This window comes from Monodelphis domestica, chromosome 1 (assembly GCF_027887165.1).
Source record: "Monodelphis domestica isolate mMonDom1 chromosome 1, mMonDom1.pri, whole genome shotgun sequence".
Taxonomy (NCBI): Eukaryota; Metazoa; Chordata; class Mammalia; order Didelphimorphia; family Didelphidae; genus Monodelphis; species Monodelphis domestica.
This window is the reverse complement of record NC_077227.1, coordinates 317,681,289-317,701,805: the sequence shown is the minus strand read 5'-3', so window position 1 is coordinate 317,701,805 and position 20,517 is coordinate 317,681,289. Positions and strand designations below refer to the sequence as shown.

Here is a 20,517-nt window from a genome sequence, read left to right as displayed (position 1 = left end):
GGGGAAGGAGGAGAAGGAGAAGGGGGAAGGAAGAAGGAAGAAGAAGGATAAAGGAGAAGGGGGAAGGAAGGAGGCGAGAGGAGGAGAAAGGGGGAGAAGAAGGAGGAAGAAGGAGGAGAAGGGGGTAGGAGGAGAAAGAGGGGAAAGAAGGAAGGAGAGAGGGAAGGAAAAGGAAGAAGGGGGAAGGAAGAGGAAAAGAAGGAAGAAGGGAGAAGGAAGAGCAAGAGGAGGAAGAAGGGGGAAGGACGAGGAAGAGGAGGAAGAAGGGACAGGAGGAAGAGGAGGGGAGGTGGAGGAAAGAAGGAGGAGGGGCGGTGACCAAGTGGCCAGCGGCGACTGGGGCGCTGCCGCTGGAGAGCGGGCTGGACGCCGCGGGGAGCCCCGAGCAGCGACAGGCGGTGCGGAGAGAGCAAGAGCAAGTCAACGAGCAAGCGGGCGGGCGGACGAGTGGAGCAGCTAGCTACGCGGCCGCAGCTGCGGGCGGGACCCGCAGAGAGCCTCCACCCGCTGGAGCTAGGCGCCGAGAGGAGGAGACGGCACAGAGGGCGCTTGGAGGCAGCTCCGCAAGCATGAGGGGGCAGTGACAGGGAGCCTGGAGGCTCGGACAGGCGATTTCCAGCCCGCCCGCCTCCAGCCACTTGTTCCCTGAAGCTCCAGAGCTCAAATAGGATGGCTTTGCCGAAACCTGCGGAGCCTGCGTCGGGCGCCTCGAGGAAAGCGCCTAGCCTGCTGGAGATGGGCGCACTCTGCTTGGACTCGGAGATTATCTTCGGTTTCACAAGTCACCTCCTGCGCAGGAGAGGAAAGGTGAGGGGGGCTTGGGCAGTGCGTGAACCTCAGCCCCTCCCCCCAGCCTTCCCGACCCCTTACTTCTGGATGTTTTGTGGACCCAGGGTGGGGGTTGGGAGGTGCTAAGCGGGCAAAAGGTCCAAGCAGAGGATCCAGGGCTGACTTCACCATACTTGTCTCTCCAGTGGAAACTTGGAGCGGGGTTGTCAGTGCCCGAGATGTACCCACCCCAGAAAGCAGCTTCCTCGCGTAAGGGGAAGACAACTGACAGGGATGCGAAGCGGGAGGCTGTTAGCCGAGAGAGAGGGTAGAGAGGGGCGGGGAGGTGGGGGTGGTATTGCTTTAGCTTCTGGTCTAGGCAGCTTCCTCCCCTCCCCCCACACCAAAGCCAACACCTTCCTCTATTTCAGCACCAGGCGCCGTCCAACGAGACTTTGAAGACACTGTTATGTTAACTCCCGGCTTGTGGGACTGTTGGGACTGGGGGTGTCCTAGGCAAGCCAACTCCCAACCAAACTTACCCCTATTGTCCTGAGACCAGTTGGGAGAGGAAAGGGGTAAAGGAGGAGGGGATCTCAGTACCAGGATCTTAACCGGGGACCCCGTCATTTCTAGGGCGCGGCCAGGGAGGGGTTCCCAAACTGGAGTGGAGCTCGTCCCTGACCTCCTAGCCCTGATGGGGGAAGATTCGTGGCTAAGGTTCGACCCTTGAGGCGTTTGCTTTTCACTGTTCTCTCTCTCCACCCCAAGCTCCCCCTCCGTCCTGGAAAATTCTCGCCGAGAGAGTATTGGATTTAGAGCCTGGGATGAGGTGGGGGTGGGGGGTTGGGAGTGGGGAACAGAGGTGTTTCAGGTCTGATGTCCCCAAGGGTCCAACCCCTTCTTCTGCCTCTCAGTTAAGAAAACACTCCAATGTTCGAGGAGGGGACAGGTTGGTTTGCCTCCTTTCTTTTCCAATCCGGAAACTTGAATTTCCGCTTTGTCCCCCTCCCCCACCTATATCCCCACCCCCAAGACCCAAAGAGATATGGTTTATAGAGTCGTTTGCGCGCGTGCGTGCGTGTGTATGTATGTATGTATGTATGTATGTAAGGTGTTGCATTTGTAGGGAGAAGTTGGGGGTGGGGTCTCGCCAATGCCCCGCAGGGCTAGGGACGCACACGTGCGTGTGTGTTTGTGGGCGCGCGCGCGAGCGCGACTCCCTCTACGGGGTTCTATGTGAAGAAGGTCCGGGACCACGCCACGGGGAGGGGCTCGTGGTAGCAGGCACTAGGGCTTGGTGGGGAGGGGAGGAAAGAGGTGGGGGAGGGAAGTAGAGAGGGGGAAGAGATAGATGGTCGTCGGGATTGAGAGGGGAAGCAAGCAGTTAGGATAGCTATTCCCAGGCTGCAAGAGAACTGGGGCGGGGCCACCGGAGCGTTTGCTGGGCGCATCAGGTGGAGTGGAGCGGAATAAAGAGTCGAGTTAACGCGGGTCAAATTCCAGTTTTGCTTCGTTGTTTGGGGCCTCCCTGGGGATGGGAGATGTGGCTTCCTAGATTCCAGCTGCTTGAGGTGGAGACTGGGTTGTAGTGTGTGTATGTTTATGGGGTGGGTTTAGGGAAGGTCTATTGGAAACCTGAGGTGGGATTAGGAACGACTAGGTGTTGAACCTTGAACCTTTCCCCCACGGAACAGCCCCTCCCACTTTCTGGACCGGGCTGGCCGCGTGTACCACGCGGCCTTCAATCAATGTACTTAACTCGTGTTGTAGACCGGGCTGAGTTTCCCAAATTAGCAGGGAACAGTCTTTTCGGTCTCCGACTCCTCACTTGCTGGAGGAAAATACCAGACTGGGGTTGGGGCAGGAACGAGTCCGAGAGAATAGGATCAAAGTCGACCCCTTCTGTTTTTCTAGCCACAGCCCGGGGTTGGGGTGGGGTCTTCCCCGGCAAGCTCTCCGCGCTTCTCAGATCTTTCCGAGGGAGTGTGACAGGACTGGGGTGGTAGAGTGAGGCTGGCCTCTTGAGGCTGAACCTGAGCCGTCCCTTAGCCGATGGAAATGTATCTAAATATAGATTTTTCCTCTCACTCCTCTCGGAGAGAGGAGAGGAATGCCTCTGGAAGGAAAGTGTGTGCGTATGCATATGTGTGTGGAGTTCTTTTGTGTATGTGCTTGAAATAATGTGTCTGTTTCTGTGTAGTGTGCTACATCTCTTTGTCTCTCTGAGCTCTGTCTCTGGCTTGGGTGCTTACGAATTGGCCCTTCTCTCTGGGATCTCTTTCGAATTTCTTCGCTACTACTATCCTTTTTATTGGTCTCCCTGGGTTAAGATTAGTGGTTCTATCTTCTGGGTTTGGTTTTTCTCTCACTCCTTTCTTTCAATCTTTCCTTCTCTCCTGCTACCTCTATGTCTCTTGCTCTATGTATCTCTCTGTTCGCGTGTCTGGATTCCGGGGCAGTGTGTGTGGAGCCGGCCATGGCCAGCAGATGGCACTGGGGTAACAGACCAAGCTGCCTTGGTGTTTCCACTGAATCTAGTACTATCCCAGCCAGGTACAGAGCAGGCAGGAGACTGAGTCCTCTTCCCCTCTTCCAAATCTCTGCTCCCGCTGCTTCCATCAGCCTGCTGCGCGACCCCAAACTGTGAGAAGCTTGTGTGTATGAGTCGGGGGCCGGGCAAATTGGGGAGTCGCATTTAAGGGTGGGAGAAGAGACTGTAGGGAATGAATGGGGTGAGCTGAGTGATCATTGCACTGGGGAACCAACTCTTGCAAAAAGGACATTAATTTGGGAGGTAAGGTCACCACCGTATGTCAGGTATTTTCTTACCACCCTTACCCAGGCAACAGTCATGGCTAAACAGCTTTTAGCATAGGCACACAGTGATAGGTACAGGAACACGGATAATCTGACACACCCTCACGGAGATACAGACACACGATGTCCCCACCTCCTAGCCTACCTCAAATTTACCTCTCTTCTCCCTTTGAATAGGGTAATAAATGCTTCTTGAATTCAACTAGGCACATGCTAATCACTCAGTGACAGACACATAAATACCATCTATAGAGGCAGACTCTATATACAGAAGAAAACAGATATAGTATAGATAGAGGCAAAGGCATAGAAAGAGACATACAAAGATACAGCTGAGGGGTAGTGAGGAGAGACAGATGCCTACTGGAAGTCAAGACATGGCTTTATTTATCCTTTTACTGGGCCACTAACTCCTGACATCAGGGCAAGTATCTACATTTTTAGGCCCTAAAATCTCCCCATCTATTAAATAAAGAAGGTTGGTCTAGATGATATCTAAGGTCCCCGACAGCTTGGAGGTTCCCTGTTTTATGAATCTAAGTAGACACGAATCTGGGCTGTTGGGCAGAGGAATCGGGCAAAGGAGAGATTCCTTAGGATAGGAGTGGGGGGAGCTGAGGATTCTGTGTATGAGAGTACTGGGGTGTCTATCATCCTGAAGTCTCTTCCCCTTCCATGTTGGCCCCCCCCCCCCCCCAAACAACTGCCTTCCAGCTGGACAAATCTCCCCTGTTACACACGAGTAGTGTAGAGAATGGGGCCTTGGCCTGGGTGCTCCCTCCTCCATTCCTCTGTTCCTTCTCCTCCCCCACACCTCCAGATGCTGTGCCAAAGGAAAAAAAAATATACCCCTCCCCCCAGCTCAGCTCTCTCCTCATTCCCTCTCCTCCCCTCCCTTTTCTTCTGGTGTAGAGTCTATGCTGGGGGAGTGAGAGTGAGTGACAGACAGGCTTTCCCTTCCCCTCACCTTCTTTGCCAGGCCCTGCCCACTCTCTCGGCCTGGCTGCTGTCCCCCGCCCAGTCTCGCCAACCACCTTCCATAGGCCCCTCCTTTTTCTCCCTGGAAGCCCCGCCCCACCCCGCCCCGGCCCAGCCAGGTTCCCGCCCTCCGGGTTAGCTCTGACCAAACTTGCCGCCCCCAAAACTTTGGACTACTCCGTGCTCGGGCCATGGGGGCTGGAAGGAGCCGAATCACGTAGCCACCTTCGCGCCCGCAGAGCGAGCATAGACCAGGCCAGGCCCCCAGCCACTGCTTCCAGTCTCGCCCGAGCTGCAGCGGTCGCAGCCCGGCCATGGGCAGCCGAGGCACTCCACCCGGCATAGCGGGGCCCCTGGTATATCGCTTCTCCGGGGGATGAGGGGGATTTTGACCGGGTCCGCGTGTTTGTGCGTGTTAGTTAGCCCTCGTGGAGGGCTAGTTTCTTCTGAGTGTAGCGCTCCTGACTTCGAGGAAAGGGGGCTCCTCTGTGCTTGCAGTAGTGTTACTTCTCATGTTAGCGAGTCTTTAAGGGAAGAGGGGACTCGAGATTCGGGCTGTGTTGTTCGCCCTCGGCTTAGAGCTTCCCACTCCCTCGGCTTTGCACTTCCTCTAGGGGAAAGATAGGGATTCTGGCCCTCTGCATATCGCGCCCCACTCCACCCGGTAAAGCGCTCTTTCTTCTGGGGAAGTAGGGGGCTCTGCGCTGTGCGCACTTCCCCTGGCAGAGCACTCTCTTTTTTGCATGCATGTGCTACTTACACTCTTGAGTCTGGGTGGGGATGGGGGATAAGGAAGAAATTGTCCTAGGCAGTGGGGTGAGGTGAGTGTGGCTGGTCGAGACGTCCCTGCCCTGGCACAGTGGCTCTTGGTACCCAGCGCCTGCGCCTTTCCCCATAATTTTTGCCTGACTTCTGTAGGAACAGAGTGAGCCCCTCCCGCCCCCTTCCCCCCAGCCCGGGTTACCTGTTCCTTGGACTTTTTATAGGTGAAGGGAATGGCGATCGAGGATTCCTTGGGAGAGGGGTCACAAGGAGGAGATGCGTGACTTTGAAGGGGCGATCTCAAGATGAGAGATACATTCAGATACTTTTGGTCGGTGGCACAGTATCTCCTCGATTTCGACTTTGGGGTTTAATTTGAGAATGGAGGGGTGTTTCTTGATCTGATAGCTTGGGATTGCACTGAGTTTGTCAAGTCAGCTCTGAGTTATCTGAGAGACGGAGTGACGGAATGAATTTAAATGTGTGCTGTTGGGGGGCCGTGTTCACGGCACTTAGTTTCTAGATGTGTATGCCAGCCTGGAGGAGACGCGTTGTTACTTAGAGAGTCTGGAGAGTTGTGGCGTGTGTGCGGGATGCCAATATTGGGAGAGCCGTGTGTTCCGAGTGTGGGGACCTGGAGTCGGGACAGTTTGCCCTCTCAGTGTCTCACCGTTCACTTTGCCCCGCCTCTCTGCAGGTGGCCGAGGGAAGCCCGTGCCGGGAGCCGCTGCCCCTGGAGCTGTCCCCACGAAAGAGACTACCGGCTGCGCCCCCAGACGAGGATCGATGTGGCAACCGCCCCCCGCCCGAGGGAGCCGGAGCCGGAGCTGGGGCTGGATCAGAGCCAGGCCACTTTGAGCGATCGGGGAGAGGGGGCTGGTGCCGCCACTGTCAGACCAAACTCGCCGAACTCAAGAGACAGGCCTGGAAACTGGTCGGTGGGCAGGGTACGCCCCTCGGGGTAAGTCATTCACTGCCGCGTTACTGAGCTAGACTTGAGTTTTCCTGTCTTCTTAACCTCTCTGGACTAACTCAGAGCCGTTTCTCAAGGCCTGGGAAGGTGGCTGGTTTGACTGGTAGAATCTCAGTAGATCCCCACGTTTGGGGAAGGGGAGGGTGTGTGCATGTTGGGGGAGAGAGGAATCGGGCTGCCGCAGACATTCCAGAGAGAGGAAGAGGAGGAACTTCTGTGAGTGCTTAAGAATGCTGGTTAAGCGTCCTCATTTCACAGAAGCCTGTACCATGCAGGGGGGCGGTCTGCCACTTGGGCTGCCCTGAACCTTGAACCAAGACAACTCTTGGGGAACGAGGGCTAAATCAAGCCCTGGTAGGAAGGAGGGAAAGGGGGGATGGGAGAGGTTTGGCCTCTGAGAAGGGAAAAGATGGGCCAAATTATCTGGTCTGTGATTGACTCTGTCTTTTAATGTGCACATTTGTGCACTCTGTTTGGGGGACATTTGTAGGTTTTCATAAGAACAAGGAGAGACTAATCTTTCTTGACATTTGTGGAAACAGAGAAGTTAAGTAACTTGCCCAAGGTCACACAGCACTAATACACCATATGTCCCATAGGGGGAAAGCAAGGATTTGGACTTAGACCCTTTTAACTCTTGGCAGAATGCTGTCTCCATTATACACCAAATCGATTCTCTGATGAGTTTTTATTCCATCTCTCCTGCCCCAGCATACGCATGGCTATATGGTTATACTGAGTATTTACTTTCAGTTTTCCCTCTGTGTTTACAATTGCTGCTTTTTGGCAAGACCTGGGGTAGGGTGGGGAGGAGAAAACCATCAGAGGGGAGGTGGGGTTCCACAACTGTGTTTTAGCCCTGCCTTCCTAAAATCAGTAGAAGAGACTGACCAGAAGCCTGGCAAAAGCTGGACTTCAGGCCTTGGGACCCTTGGGTTTGGACTTCATGTAGGACATTGTTTTCCTAAACAATGCTGCCCTGGATGTTTGCAAAGCCTTATGAGATTGGGGGTCTCCAGAGGAAACCAATCCCTGTTGACCTTCAGACTTATTGAAAAAGTTCCTGGGAAGTCAGCATAATTCCTATTGAATCTAAATATAGCTGGTGAATGTGTGTGTGTGTGTGTGTAAAGGGGGGGCAGTGGGAAGAGAATAGCTTGAAAAGAGTGATATACTTGGAATCTGCAGACTTGGGGTTGGAATTTTAGTTCTGACATTTATTACTCATGTGTCTTCACTTTAAATCATCAAAGCTAACTGGGCCTCAGTTTCCTCCCCTTTAACAAATGTGGAGATTGAAATAAGTTACCTCTGAGATTCTTTCCAGTTCCAAATCCAATAATCTCTTACAAATGTGAGTTATTTTATAGCCTAGTGTGTAACCTTTCTCTGACGCCTTACTGTGGCCTGAGGTGAACACGGATAACTGAAGGCTAATTCAGCAGAGACACAAGTGCTGATAGGCTCTGCCAAGCTGGGAAGGCTTTGAGTTTGAGCCCAATAATAGATTCGTTCGGTTGTTAGAGGATCACTTAGCCAAATCCTACTACCTCCTTCGAAGGTTGGTTTGTATATGAAGGATAATGACTTTTTCTGCTACAGCAGTTTGTACAATAGAAAGAACCCAAGCTTTGGGGCTGAAGCCTTATTCTGCTTCTTAAGATGTGGGTAGCTTTGGACTTTCCCTCTGTGAGCCTCAGTTTCTTTGACTGTAAAATTAGGTTCAATAATCTCTAAGCCCCCTTCCAATTTAATTTTGTCTATATTGTACATTATGGTCCAGAAAAGTCTAATGTTTCTGTTGTTGGGTCGGAGACAGGTTGGCTTTGCCCAGAGCAAATAATGTTCCAGTTTTTCAGACTCCTTGTAGTGTCTGCCCCTCTGCTGGGCATGCCAGAGGGGCAGCAGCTAGAGTTTCTGGAGAGGAAATCCTACATGTTGCTTGGTGCTGGGGTGGTCAGGTGAGGAGACCTGTCAGTAAAGGCCTCCTGTGTGGTCCTCATCCTGCCTCTCTCCGGCATCCTTCTTTGGGAGGATCTGCAAGATGGGTAAACCTATCCTCATCCTCCCTCTCAGCCATTCAGACTAGGCAAAGAAAAGAATGAATTGAAAAATCTGTCACCAAGTGCAATCCAGGGCCAGGTCTCCCCCACCCCCTTGGGGGTCAGAAATTCAAACTGAGGCTGGGCCAGTTCAAAGTATGGGATGCTAATGGTGGGGAGCGAAGGGCAGGATCAAAACCTAGAGGTAATAAAGTAAGTATTCATCCCTGAAACTGATTGACAAATGCTGATGCCACAGGACAAGGTTATAAGTACCAGGGCCTGTATGGGCATGTATCTCTGATCCCTTTAATTTTCCCAGGCATAATTGAATTTAGAGTTAGGGGACTTGGGTTGAAATCCCAGTTTGGTTACCTTGGGCAAGTCAGTTTCTTTCTCTATGAAATGAGGAGGTTGGAATAAGTTATTTCTAAGGTCCCTTCTTGATTTAAATACTATGGTCTTTAGTGGATGGGGAGAAATTGAGGGGAGACAACAGATAATCTGGTGCCGAATGAAGTATCCTCTACCGTCATCTTCCTCAGGTCCCCTTGTCAGCCTGTTACATGTCATGCCTTTTTTCTTTCCTTAATGAAATAAAGGCAGCTTCTTTCCACAGCAGTGAGAAGATCTTAATCTGAACATCAAGATAACCTCCTTCACTTGTTCTAACTCCCAGGAGGCAGAGACAACTCCTTTGAACTTACCATACTCCGAGGATGGGTGTCATTGGCTGTGATAACCAAGAGATCTTTCAACAGCTCCTCTACCTACTGGGCCGGCCCTGGTCCCGTAGGGGGAGTCACTGGGGGGAAGCTTAGAAACAAACTCTGCAACTGATGAAAGAGAGAGCACTCCTCTGGAGTCTCTGTTTACTCCTGAGAGGGACTGAGTAGAGATATCAGAAGATTTTTTTTTCTCTGAGCCACAAAGGAGACTGTTTTGTAGTTGACCCAGGGATGAGGGTAACCCCTCAGAGACAGGTACAGTGAGTGACCCAGCACCTGGCCAGTTTCAGAAGCTGGGTTTTCTCATTGTTTGTTGGGCATGATCATGATGAAATGCTGTCCATGTGGAAAATTTTGTATTTGGAACTATAGACTCATAGAATTTCTCTCTCAGAGCCAGGAAGGATCTCAGAGTAGACTCTCTAGCTCAGTGCCACCCCCACCCCTTTTATAGGTGGGGGACTTGCCCAAGATACTCCTGAGAGGGAGTTCATGTTACAGCCAGAACTTGAACCCTAGCTTCTGCCTCTCAACATGCATAGGCATGGTTGTCTGTTGGCTAACTGGGTGTGAAGTTGTTTTCTGAAAGTTCTCTACTTTTTTGAGGAAAGCTAATGAGAAACAATAATGCTAATTCCACTGGGCTGTTGCAATGAACATTTTTTAAAGGTGTTTCCACCCCCCCACCCTGCACCTTTTCCCTTCTCTCTTTTTCTAAAGTTCCCGCAAGTCTTATTCAGATTCAGCCTATGGTTTAGATGCATTTGTAAGGCAGCCAGAGCAAGGAGGAAAGGAGAGAAATATGCATTTATTAAGCACTAACTATTTGCTAGGTTTGATGCTACATGCTTATCTTATCTCATTTGATTTTTATAATCTGGGAGGAAGGTGCATTTTACAGCTGGTGAAACTGAGGCAGGCAGAAGTTTAAGTGATTTGCTCAAGGGTCCAATAGCTAAGAAGCATCTGAGTTTGGCTTTGACCTTCAATCTTCCTGATTCCAGGCCAGCTTTTTCTCCACTGCACTCATACCTGCCAGAGTTACTTTACAGGCCTTGTATTGTGCCAGGGGAGCATGATGGTCAGTCACTCTGTAGGAAGGGCTTGTATTTTTCATCTTATCTCAGTGTATTGAGAAGGAATTCCCCTCATTATTTATTATGCAGAGGAGAAAACCAAGGCCCAGAAGAGGAAGGAACTTGCTCAATATCACGTAGATAGTAAATAGAAGAACTGGAATATGAATTCAGGACTTCTGACCTCAAATCCAGTGCTTTTTTTCCAATTCACCAGCCTGCTCTGACTCCTAATAGTTACTCTACTGGATAAAAGTTTTTTTAAATAGAGATCTTAAAGAAATGACTATCGTTATTAACAATTCACATTTATTTGGCATGGGGTATGCTGGAAAGACCCTGGGTTTGAAATTCAGAAGACGAATTGATAGCAGACTCTGCTTTCTAGCTGTGAGACTTGTAGCAAATGAGTCATTTGCTTTCATTTGTGTGGGGCTCAGTTTCCTCACCTAAAAAAAGAGGGTGTCTGCTTAGATAGCATCTATGATCTCTTCCAACTCTAAAATTCTGTGTTTTTTTAAAATTTCACTTAATCTTCCCAATGACCAGGTAGTCAAAGGAATGTATCCTAATTTTTATGATGACTCCCATTTACCCATCTGGGAGCTATAGATTCAGTTCAGCTACAATTCAGTCTTTGCTCTCAACCAATCAGGAAGTGACCTCATTGGAAGCTGATGATGGCATTTCAGCCTTTCACACCATTATCTCACCAACCTTAAGTGAAAACAAGGATACATAATGGTAGAGCTGATCTTTCCTTCACCTTAAAAGACAGTCTCTAGTGATTACCCCAAAGGCTCACAAAGACAATCTTTCCCCTTACAACAGCACACTGTTTTCTAACTTCCTCACCTCTGTCAATTTCCCACTGTCATATGTGCCATGTTCCCTGATGCCATATTGAATGGCAACATAGAAACTTACCCCCACAGTAAAAGGAAGAGGTAGATTCCCCCTCATAGGGCACTAGCACTACTCTCATCCTGATGGTATAGGAACATCTGTGATCAAAGCAGCCTAATTGGGGGGGGGGGGATGGAAAACCCCTCTTTGCCTCCCTTCCATTTTTCCTTTCTTTCTACTTCTTCCCCAAGTGGGGAATATTGACTTTTGGCCCTCCTGTACTTGGGTAGTGGGTTGAACCAAGAGACAACTTTGGGGATTTTAACTTACTTAATTTCTCTTGGAGGAGTAGGTCAGTGAGAGACACTAATGGCTTCCCTTGCTCCCTTTAAGAATCATCTCAAATCTTTCTTTTCCTCTCTTGCTGTCTCTGTCTGTGTCTCTGTCTGTCTGTCTCTCTTTCCCCTCACCTTCTGTTTTAGACTTAATACTGAGTATGAGTTCTAAGACAGAAGAGTGGTAAGGACTAGGCAGTGGGCTTTAAGTGACTTGCCCAGGGTCATACAACTGGGAAGTGTGTGAGGCCAGGTTTGACCAGTTTCTCAGCCTGAGTCTCTATCTAGTGAGCCACTGAGCTGCCTCAAGAATTAGCTTAAATTGTACTTTCTTTAAGGGGCTTTTCCTGGTCCCTCCAGCTGCTAGTGGCTTCCCTCTCAGATTACCTTCCATCTACTCTATCTATCTCATTTGTATCTAGATAATTTCACATTCACTCCCTTGGAAATGTGAGTTGTGTGAAGGCAGGTACTGTTTTTGCTTTTTTGGGGTATCTATCTCTGGTGCTTAGCATAGTATGTGGCTTATAGTAAGCATCTTAGCTTGTTGAATGACTAATTGGATAGACAGAACATAGTGACTGTGATGAGGGAAACGAATCTCTAGGAAAGTTTATGTTTAGAACTGGGGGAAAGTACCTTAAGATTTTGGCACTTTTCAATTTAAATGAATATTAAGCACCTACTATATTTAAGGCCCAATGCTAGTCCTGGGCATATGAAGATAGACACAACCCTGTTGGCAAGGAGCTTAAGATCTGATGGGGGTGTGGGAGGAAAAGAGGTACACAAATACTTTGATACAAAGGAAGGTGAGAAAAAACAAAGGAAGGGAGTGTCTAGGTAGCTCACTGGTAGAGAGCCAGGCCAGGAGACAAGAGATCCTGGATTCAAATCTGGCCTCAGACACTCCCTAGCTGTGTGACCCTGGACAAGTCATTTAACCCTCATTGTCTAGCCATTATCACTCTTCTGCCATGGAACCAGTACACAGTATTGATTCCAAAACAGAAGGTAAGGGTTGAGACACACACAGAGACAGAGAGAGACAGACAGACAGAGGGGGGGGGGGAGAGAGAGAGAGAGAGAGAGAGAGAGAGAGAGAGAGAGAGAGAGAGAGAGAGAGAGAGAGAGAGAGAGCTAAGTACAGATCCAGGAAAATGATATGACAAATGAGAGATGGGAGAAATTACTATCAGTTTGAGTGGGGAGGGGGAGCACAGGTCAGGGAGGATGAAGGAGGTAGACACTAAACTGGCTCTTGCAGGAAGATAGGGATTCCTTAAAAGGAAGAGAGGGTGGGGTGGAATCTGTTCTGGGGGAAGGTGTGAGCCGAATCCCTAGGTTCCTCCCAGAACCTTATGCAGTGGTTAAGCATGCTCCATTGAACTTTGTATTTTAGGATTTTAAACTGGAGGGGACTTTGGAGTTCCTCTAGGATTAGCTTTGAATGCAGTTCCTTGGACATTAGAATCCAACAGTTCCCCCCATATCAGGCTGCTTTGTTTTCTCAATTCTGCTTATTCTTTCCCCTCGCCTGGGATGTGTTTTTTTCCCCTACACCTACTGAGGTCTTCCAGACCACTCAGATGCCACCTCCTCCAGAAAGGCTTCTCTTTCCCACAGATACCCCTCTTTTCTCTGATCTCTCAGCTCCTAGAGCATTCTTTGTCCAAACCTTTCATTTGACAGGCAGTATAGACGCGCTCATATAGTTGTCTAAGGCTATGGCTTCTTCCCCTACAAGACTAATAGCTCCCTATCTAAGAATCAAAAGATTTGAAGCTAGGAAGGGCTTTAGTGATCATTTAGTTTAAGGTGCTTCTTCTAAGATGAGATGACTGTGGATAAGAGAGGAGAAGAATGTTGTCCAAAGGGCTCAAAGGCCATAAGAAGCAGAACCAGAATCTGACCAGATTTTCTGACTCCAGAATGACTGAATAAATGTGTCTTTCCTAATCAGATCAAGACCAGGCATTCGGGAAATGTTTGTTGAATGAATATATTGCAGACCTGTCATCCATCAGATTGTTAAAGATCTGGTTGCCCCTCACTCTCTCTCCCCTGTCCCTGTCCCTCTGCCCCCCTTCCCACTGCAGGACTGGGCAGGAAACACCTGTGACTGGATTGATTTCTTCAATTAATTCTTTCTTGTCCTCAAAGTATCTTACATCCTACAGCTTACGAGTATCGCACAAATGCAGAAACTAAGTAGACACTTGAGCTCCTGAGAGAGAGGGGGGTTTCAGCTGCCAGGGATGCTTCAACTGCGGAGTGATCTTTGCTAGCAAGTGGGGGTTATCCCTGTGTCATTCTGATGTTCTGAATTGGGGCTGACCTCGCCCTGCAAGAGAGGAAAAACCCTTCACCTGCTCAGTGCTGATGGATATTCCTTTTTCTCTTAGCATGCCCAGTTGTTCCATTGTGTCTGTGTTGATGGGAGGGTGGTGGTGGGGATGACAAGGAGTGGAGGGGGAACCACATTCCAGTTGTTCTTTCCTCCATAGAATAGCCAAGGATTCACAACTTTCTGGGCCAGTAACCTTCTAACCTGACCAGGAGACATTCAGTGTTCTTCATTTACACACTGACTTGGGTCATCATCCCAACTCCCATTTTTACAGTGCTTCAGGTTTTCCGAAGGACTCACAATTCTTTTAGGGAGGTTGTGCAAGTATGATAATCACGATTTTACAGATGAGGAAACTCAGGCTTCAGAGAGGTTGAATGGGTTGCCCAGGCTCACAGGGAGGAAGAATCAAAATTAGGATTTAAACTCATGTCTTTTGACTACAGGTAAAAATTTCTTTCCATTGTGCCACCCTGCCCCATAAGGTAAAGAAAGGATCTTAGAAGGTACCTAGCCCAATCCTCTAATTTTAAAGATGGAGAGGGTAGCACAGAGGATAGAGTGCCTGGGTGAGAGGTCCTAGGTTCAAATCTGGATTTGGACACTTCCTAATTGTGTGACCTTGGGCAAATCATTTAACCCTGATTGTCTAGCCCTTGCCTCTCCTCTGGCTTAGAATTGATGCTAAGACAGAAGATAAAGGTGTTACATATATATACATATATATATATTTAAAGATAAAGGCCTTTCAGAGACAGGCAGTGGGACTTTGGATAAGTCCATTTTCTTCTCTGGATGCCAGTTTCTTCAGTTATAAAATGAGAGGATTGGATTAGATGAGTCCTAAGATGCCAGTTATTTCTAGTGACTCCCCCATGGTCCTGGGGAAAGTAGAGCTGGTTCTGATAGCACCCCTGGGTCTCAGTATAAAACTTTTCTTGCTGTCCAGCCAATGTGAAGGTATTGCTATATACAGCTTAGAAGAAAGTTGTAGGAACCCTGAGGGAGTTTCAGTGTCTTGTTGTTTATGAAAATATTTGCTTTCCACACCAACCTTTGAATCATTTCCTCTAGACCCCTGTCCTGGCTGCCTGAGTTCATCGGCCTGGCTGGGGGCAGTTTCCTTTACCATTTCAGGAAAGAGCCTGGGGGGAGGTGGAGGAAGTTGGCAGAGGAATGTTGGCGTTGGCTGCTTTTTGTTCTGTGTTAGGAAGGAAAATCTCTGGGTAGACAGGCCAAACCAAGGAAACCACTGCCAAATTCTGACTAAGGATGCTCCCTCTGTGAGGATCCAATGGTCTTAATACAGGATTGGCTTATTGTTTTCCTGCTTGGCTACTGAGGTTTTTGGTCCATTTTTGATGCTCAAAATGGCCCTTGATTGCATGCTGGGTAAAGGCAAGGCATGTCAGTTCAAGGCCACCCATGATCTTTCTCCAGCTTTGGGCAGAGACCTGATCTTAGAGACAGAAAGACTTGAGTTCAAGGCTTGGCTTAGGCTGTGTGACCTTGGGCAAGTCACACAATTTATTGATTTTCCTGGCAACTCTCTAAAACTGTAAGTTGTGGAGAAGCTACAACCTGCATTTGTGCAGAGTTTTCTCATCAGAGAGTTCTCTATACTCCTATATATAAGCTATATTCATGGGTTTTAGGCCTTTTATATATTTCTAGCTATTCAGAACTATTCTCTATCCTTTGATTTCATCATGTCCTCTTCAGTATATGTAACTTTATATATTTTTCCATATTTTAGAATGAACTCTGCCCCTATCCTGTCCATTTGTTGACATTATATATTTCCTTCAAATAATTATAGTTCAAATCCACTTTTTCCAAGCAGTCTGACCTAATGCCTCCACCCAGTAATGACCTTTTCCTCACTGGAACTCATGATGCCTGATGCCATGTTATAGGGTCATAGATTTAGAGTTGGAAAGTTGAATAGAATGAGATGCAGAGAGCTGGAAGGGACTTTAGAGGACATCTAAATTCAGTCTTTTATTTTACAGATGAGGAAACTCAAGCCTAGATAAGGTAAGTGCCTTGTTCTAGGTCATAGGGCTCCACAGATCCTTTGACTCCAAATAACAGCTCTTTGCCCTGTATGCCAGTATTTTTCTAGGTCAACAAATATCCTTATACTCTTGAAATGGACTTAATTCTTGGAAACATTAGTTCATATTGTAAAAATACTTGTTTTGAGGACCATAACAGAACCTGTGTCTGAGATTTCCAGAGATATTGTTGGCTTATAGGATTTAGAACTGGAGGCAACTTGAAAAGCCTCTTCATCCTGATTCCTTGTTTTACAGAAGTAGGAACTGAGGACAGAAAGGTGAATGACTGATCTAAGGTCATTTGGTTGGTGAGTAGGTTCAGGGGTCTTTCTACGTTGCCACTGTGCTACTAAGCTTGGGGCATTGATGGGGCCAGATGCCCTCTGTCTAGGGCTGTTTATTCAAGTTTGAATATTATAGTCCTCAGTTATGTGTAACCTCTTGGATCTTTGACTTTCATAAGGTATCACCATTCCAAGAATATTGAGTTTCTTACATAACTGGCCCTTAAGCCCCCTCTTTACAAGCTGGCTTACTTTGCACTTCTAGTAGATCATGAGCCTCTTCTTTGTAAGTCTGGGGTAAGTTCTACTCTGCAGAGAAGTCTTCTTGAATAATTACAATTCCTCATGAACCTCCCTTCTGACCAATTTTTGTGATGCACTTCCAGTCATATGCATGGAAGAACCCTTGCCTGGCAGTGTTTTATAGTAGAGATTCCCAGGTTTGGAACCAGGAGACTAGAGTTTGAATTCTGGTTGTTTGACCTTTGAAAAGTCATTTCCCTTCTCTGAAATGAAAGGCTAATATCCTCTTCTCCTCTTCATCCCCCTTCACTCACTCTGCTCTCTCCCCCTTCTCTCCTTCCTCTTCTTATCAAAAGAGGATAATGCAATTCCAAAAGCATTCAGTACTGGGTTCCAAAAGAAAAAAAAACCCATAGTGCCTGCCCTCAGGGAACTTCCTGAGGGTGTTACAACATGTGTCATATACAAGTACATAAATCCAAAGAAGTATCTACAAGCAAATCCAAAGGAATTTCAAGGGGAGAGAGAGTACAGGTACCTGGGGGTTTCAGGAAAAGCCTCAGGTAGGAGATAGCACCTGAGCTAAGTTTTGAGTAATAATAATCCCCAGCCTGCCTTCCTCCCTCCTTCCCGAGGCTGCTGGGAGGCTTGCATGACATAATGCATTTGGGAAAATGCATGGCAAACTGTAAATCGCTGTGCAAACTGTAAAGGGCTGAGAGCATGTGAAGAATGGCTATTTAAGTGCTTTCTGTATGATGTGCTGCGGTGTAGACACGGCTGTCCTACTCATCCAGAAAGTTAATCAAAATCCAAAGTCATCACCTCGCCATTTATCTTCCCCAGGAGGCGGTTTTATGGGCTCCTTGTCCTAATGCCAAATGCTGCTTCCCGGTGGAGGTCTTGATCTGTAGGCATTGGGAGCTGGGTGGGATGAGGGGTGGGGGTTTGGGGAGGATGCTGGCTCAGGGACCAGCCTCTGCAGTGCTTTCCTTTCAGCCCCGTAATCTGATCTAGGTTTCTCACCCAGGGAGATGAGGGAGGCATCTCCATATGTCAATACCTGTGCAGAATTGATTAGAACACCAGCCAGGAGTGGGTAAATGATCAATTTTCATTTAGCTCGCAGCAAATCTCCTGCTTCTATTGTTGGGAGATTTCACGCTCCTCAAGGAAGACCAGACAAGAGCGTTGGGAGCCCAGCGGAAACGTGATACCTCTGTTCCGGGCCAGCGCTGGCTGCCCTTTTAGCTTTGGCGTGAAAGAAGAGAATTTGTTCTACTTTTTGCTGCTTTGAGAAGATTAGCTGCCGCCGCCTTTGAAAGGGTGGCCTGCAATCCAATCGGGCTCTCAACCACCTGGCCGGGTACCTGCAGGAAATGGGTTCTCCTGCCTGAGAGTTTTAACTTGGATTCTCTTAATTTTTATCTGGGGAATGACAAGGAATTCTGGGAGGCCACTGGGGCTGCTCCCCAGTTCCAGATTTCTCTGGTCCTAACCGTAGCTGGTGAAGTCCATGCTGTGTGTCCCTCAAATCTTTCTTTCTACAGTAAACCTTCTGGAATTCGATGACCCATTTCTCAATGCCTTCTAGCTTGGAGAGGTCCACAGAATCACCAGATGTACATCTAAAGGAGCCTTAGAATGTCAAATACAGCTGGAAGGCACATAGGATCATAGAATTAGAGCTGGCGATAACCTCAGGGCTCATTGGTTTTGTTGCCAGTTTTTCAGTCATAGGCAACTCTCTGTGACCCCATTTGGGATTTTCTTGGCAAAGATACTGGAGTGGTTTGTCATTTCCTTCTCCAACTCATTTTACTGATGAGGAAACTGAGGCAACTAAGGTTTAATGGCTTTCCTAAAGTCACTTAACTAGCAAGTCAATCCCTGGGATCAGATTCAAACTTGGGAAGATGAGTTTTCCTGACTCTAGGTGTGGAACTCTCTCCATTGTGCCACCTAGTTGCCCCTTCATTGAGTTTGATTCCCTCTTTTTTTATACATGATGAAACTGAGGCCAGAGACATAAGTGATTTGCCCAGGGTTAAACAGCAAAGAATAGTTTCTGCTGCAGTGGAGAGTTCTGGATTTGGAATTAGAAGTCTTGAATATGAATTTCTGCTTTGATACTTACCTCTTTGTGGGTGGTGGTGGACAAATTATTTCTTATTTCAGTGCCTCAGTTTTCTGATGGGTCAAATGAGGGGATAGGGGGCTCTTCCAGCTCCTAATCTGTGATCATAGGACATCAGAGATAGGAGGTATCTTGTTCCTTTTTTTCCCCTCAATTTGGCTACCTACAAGCTATATGGCACATTGGAGAGAATAGCAGGTGTCTCGTCTTCCTGAGTTCAAATCTAACCTTGGACATTTACTAGCTGTGTGACCCTAAGCAAGTCACTTAACCCTGTTTACCTCAGTTTCCTCATCTGTAAAATGGGCTGGAGAAGAATGTAAGAAATTTTTGCTCCTTTATCTTTGCCTAGAAAACCTCAAATGGGTCACAAAGAGTCGGACATGACCAGAATTACTGAACCACAAACGTGTGTAGAAAACTGTGCTCTCTGAAGCCCAGGGAGATATTTGACAACAGCAAGCATTAGAAGTATTAGAGTATATCACAGTTTTCAGTGCTGATAGCCACCTGCTTCTTCCACATCTTATAGTTCTCTGACACTGACCTAGACTTTTCAATCAATTTCAAGAAGTCAGTAGCTAATGTGCATTTTTCCCTCCCTTAAAACCCTTGCCTTCCATCTTAGAATCAGTACTGTGAATTGGTTCCAAGCAGAAGTGTAAAGGCTAGGAAATGGGGTTAAGTGACTTGCCCAGGGTCACACAGCTGGGAAGGGTCTGAGGCCAGATTTTAAACCCAGAATCTCATGTCTTTAGACCTAGCTCTCAATCGACTGAGTCCCCCATGTGCATTTTTAATTGTCAAATTTTCTTCTTCATCCTTTTCTCACCCTCCCTTTCCATCATGGAAGAGAACATCATATTATGTGGAGCCCATAATCCCCAGGTGTCTGTGGTCAGTGAGGATGGGGAAGATTGTGGGCTTTGATATTCCCAGATAAACCTCCAACCTCAGTTGTGTTCCACCTTTGCTTCTGACTTCTTACTGCTCCCCCTGGCCTTTCTCTACCACTGTTTCATAGCCCAGTTGGAGTATGAGCTCTGTCCCTCTCCTAGGGAGGCTGGAAGCAGATTCCACAAAGTTGGAGGGGAGAGATGCTAACAATCTCTGAAGAATCAGCCTCTACAGACCTAGAAACAGGAGGTCCTGGGTTCAAATGTGATCTCAGATACTTTCTAGCTGTGTGACCCTGGGCAAGTCACTTAACCCCCATAGCCTAGCCCTTTTAACTCTTCTGCCTTAGAACCAATACCCAGTATTGATTCTAAGATGGAAGGTAAGGGTTTAAAAAGAGAAGAATCAGCCTCTGGATAATAATTGGTCACTTACCCTTTGGGTCTAGTTTTTTTCCTTTATAAAATAAAGGGGTTGGACTACATAGTCACTAAAATTCCTCTTAGCTCTCAATCCACGATCCTAAAAATTTATAATGTCAGTGAAAATAATTAGGCCACATATATTTGAATAGCAATTTTAAACTCTGTTAAGCTGCTGTTTAACAGCTCTGTAACCGTTGTTATGTGTATTACTTCATTTTATAATGAGAACAGCCGCTTTGGTTTGCCGTAGGACTTTCCTTACAAAGATTTCTGGGATCAGGGAGCACCATGATTATTGTGCCAGTTTTGCAGGTGGGGAAACTGAGGCCCAAGGATGTGAAATTATTTGTCCAAGGTCACAATTATTTTAAGTGGCAGTATAGATAATGAATCCAGCTCTTCTGACTCCCCAGGCCTCCATGCCCTACCCAATTTACAGCTCTATTAGAGAAGCAGGGCAGGGATTATTATGCCATTTTAATTTAGCTTAATTTTTCAAGCTCTTATTTTCTGTCCTCGTTACAACTCTAGGACAGAAGGACACGGGCTGGGCAAACAGGGTTAAGTGACTTGCCCAGGGTCACACAGCTAGGAAGTGTCTGAAAGCCTTATTTGAACCCAGGTCTTCCTGACTCCAGGCTTGGCATATCTACTATGCCATTTAGCTGCCCCCTACCCATTTTAGGAATATGGAGCCCAGCCCAGGAAGGAGAAGTGATTCACCTAAGATTGCAACGAATTTTGTCATGGCACAGCATTTCTTGACCACAACTTTTATTATTTTTATTATTTG

At 47.7% G+C, this 20,517-nt stretch overlaps 1 protein-coding gene across 2 annotated transcripts in view; it reads left to right on the top strand.

Moving 5' to 3' along the window:
- Nucleotides 1-339: 339 nt before the first annotated feature.
- KIF26A (kinesin family member 26A) overlaps nt 340-20,517 on the top strand; it is a 173,506-nt gene continuing 153,328 nt past the window's right edge. The window contains exons 1-2 of one of the 2 annotated variants that reach the window (XM_056811181.1): nt 340-807; nt 6,026-6,289. In XM_056811181.1, the coding sequence (XP_056667159.1) occupies nt 670-807; nt 6,026-6,289 (402 nt within the window). In that variant the 5' untranslated portion in view covers nt 340-669. Of the gene's footprint in view, nt 808-4,703; nt 4,923-6,025; nt 6,290-20,517 lie in introns of those variants that run through there. The other variant, XM_056811182.1, reaches the window with a different exon arrangement.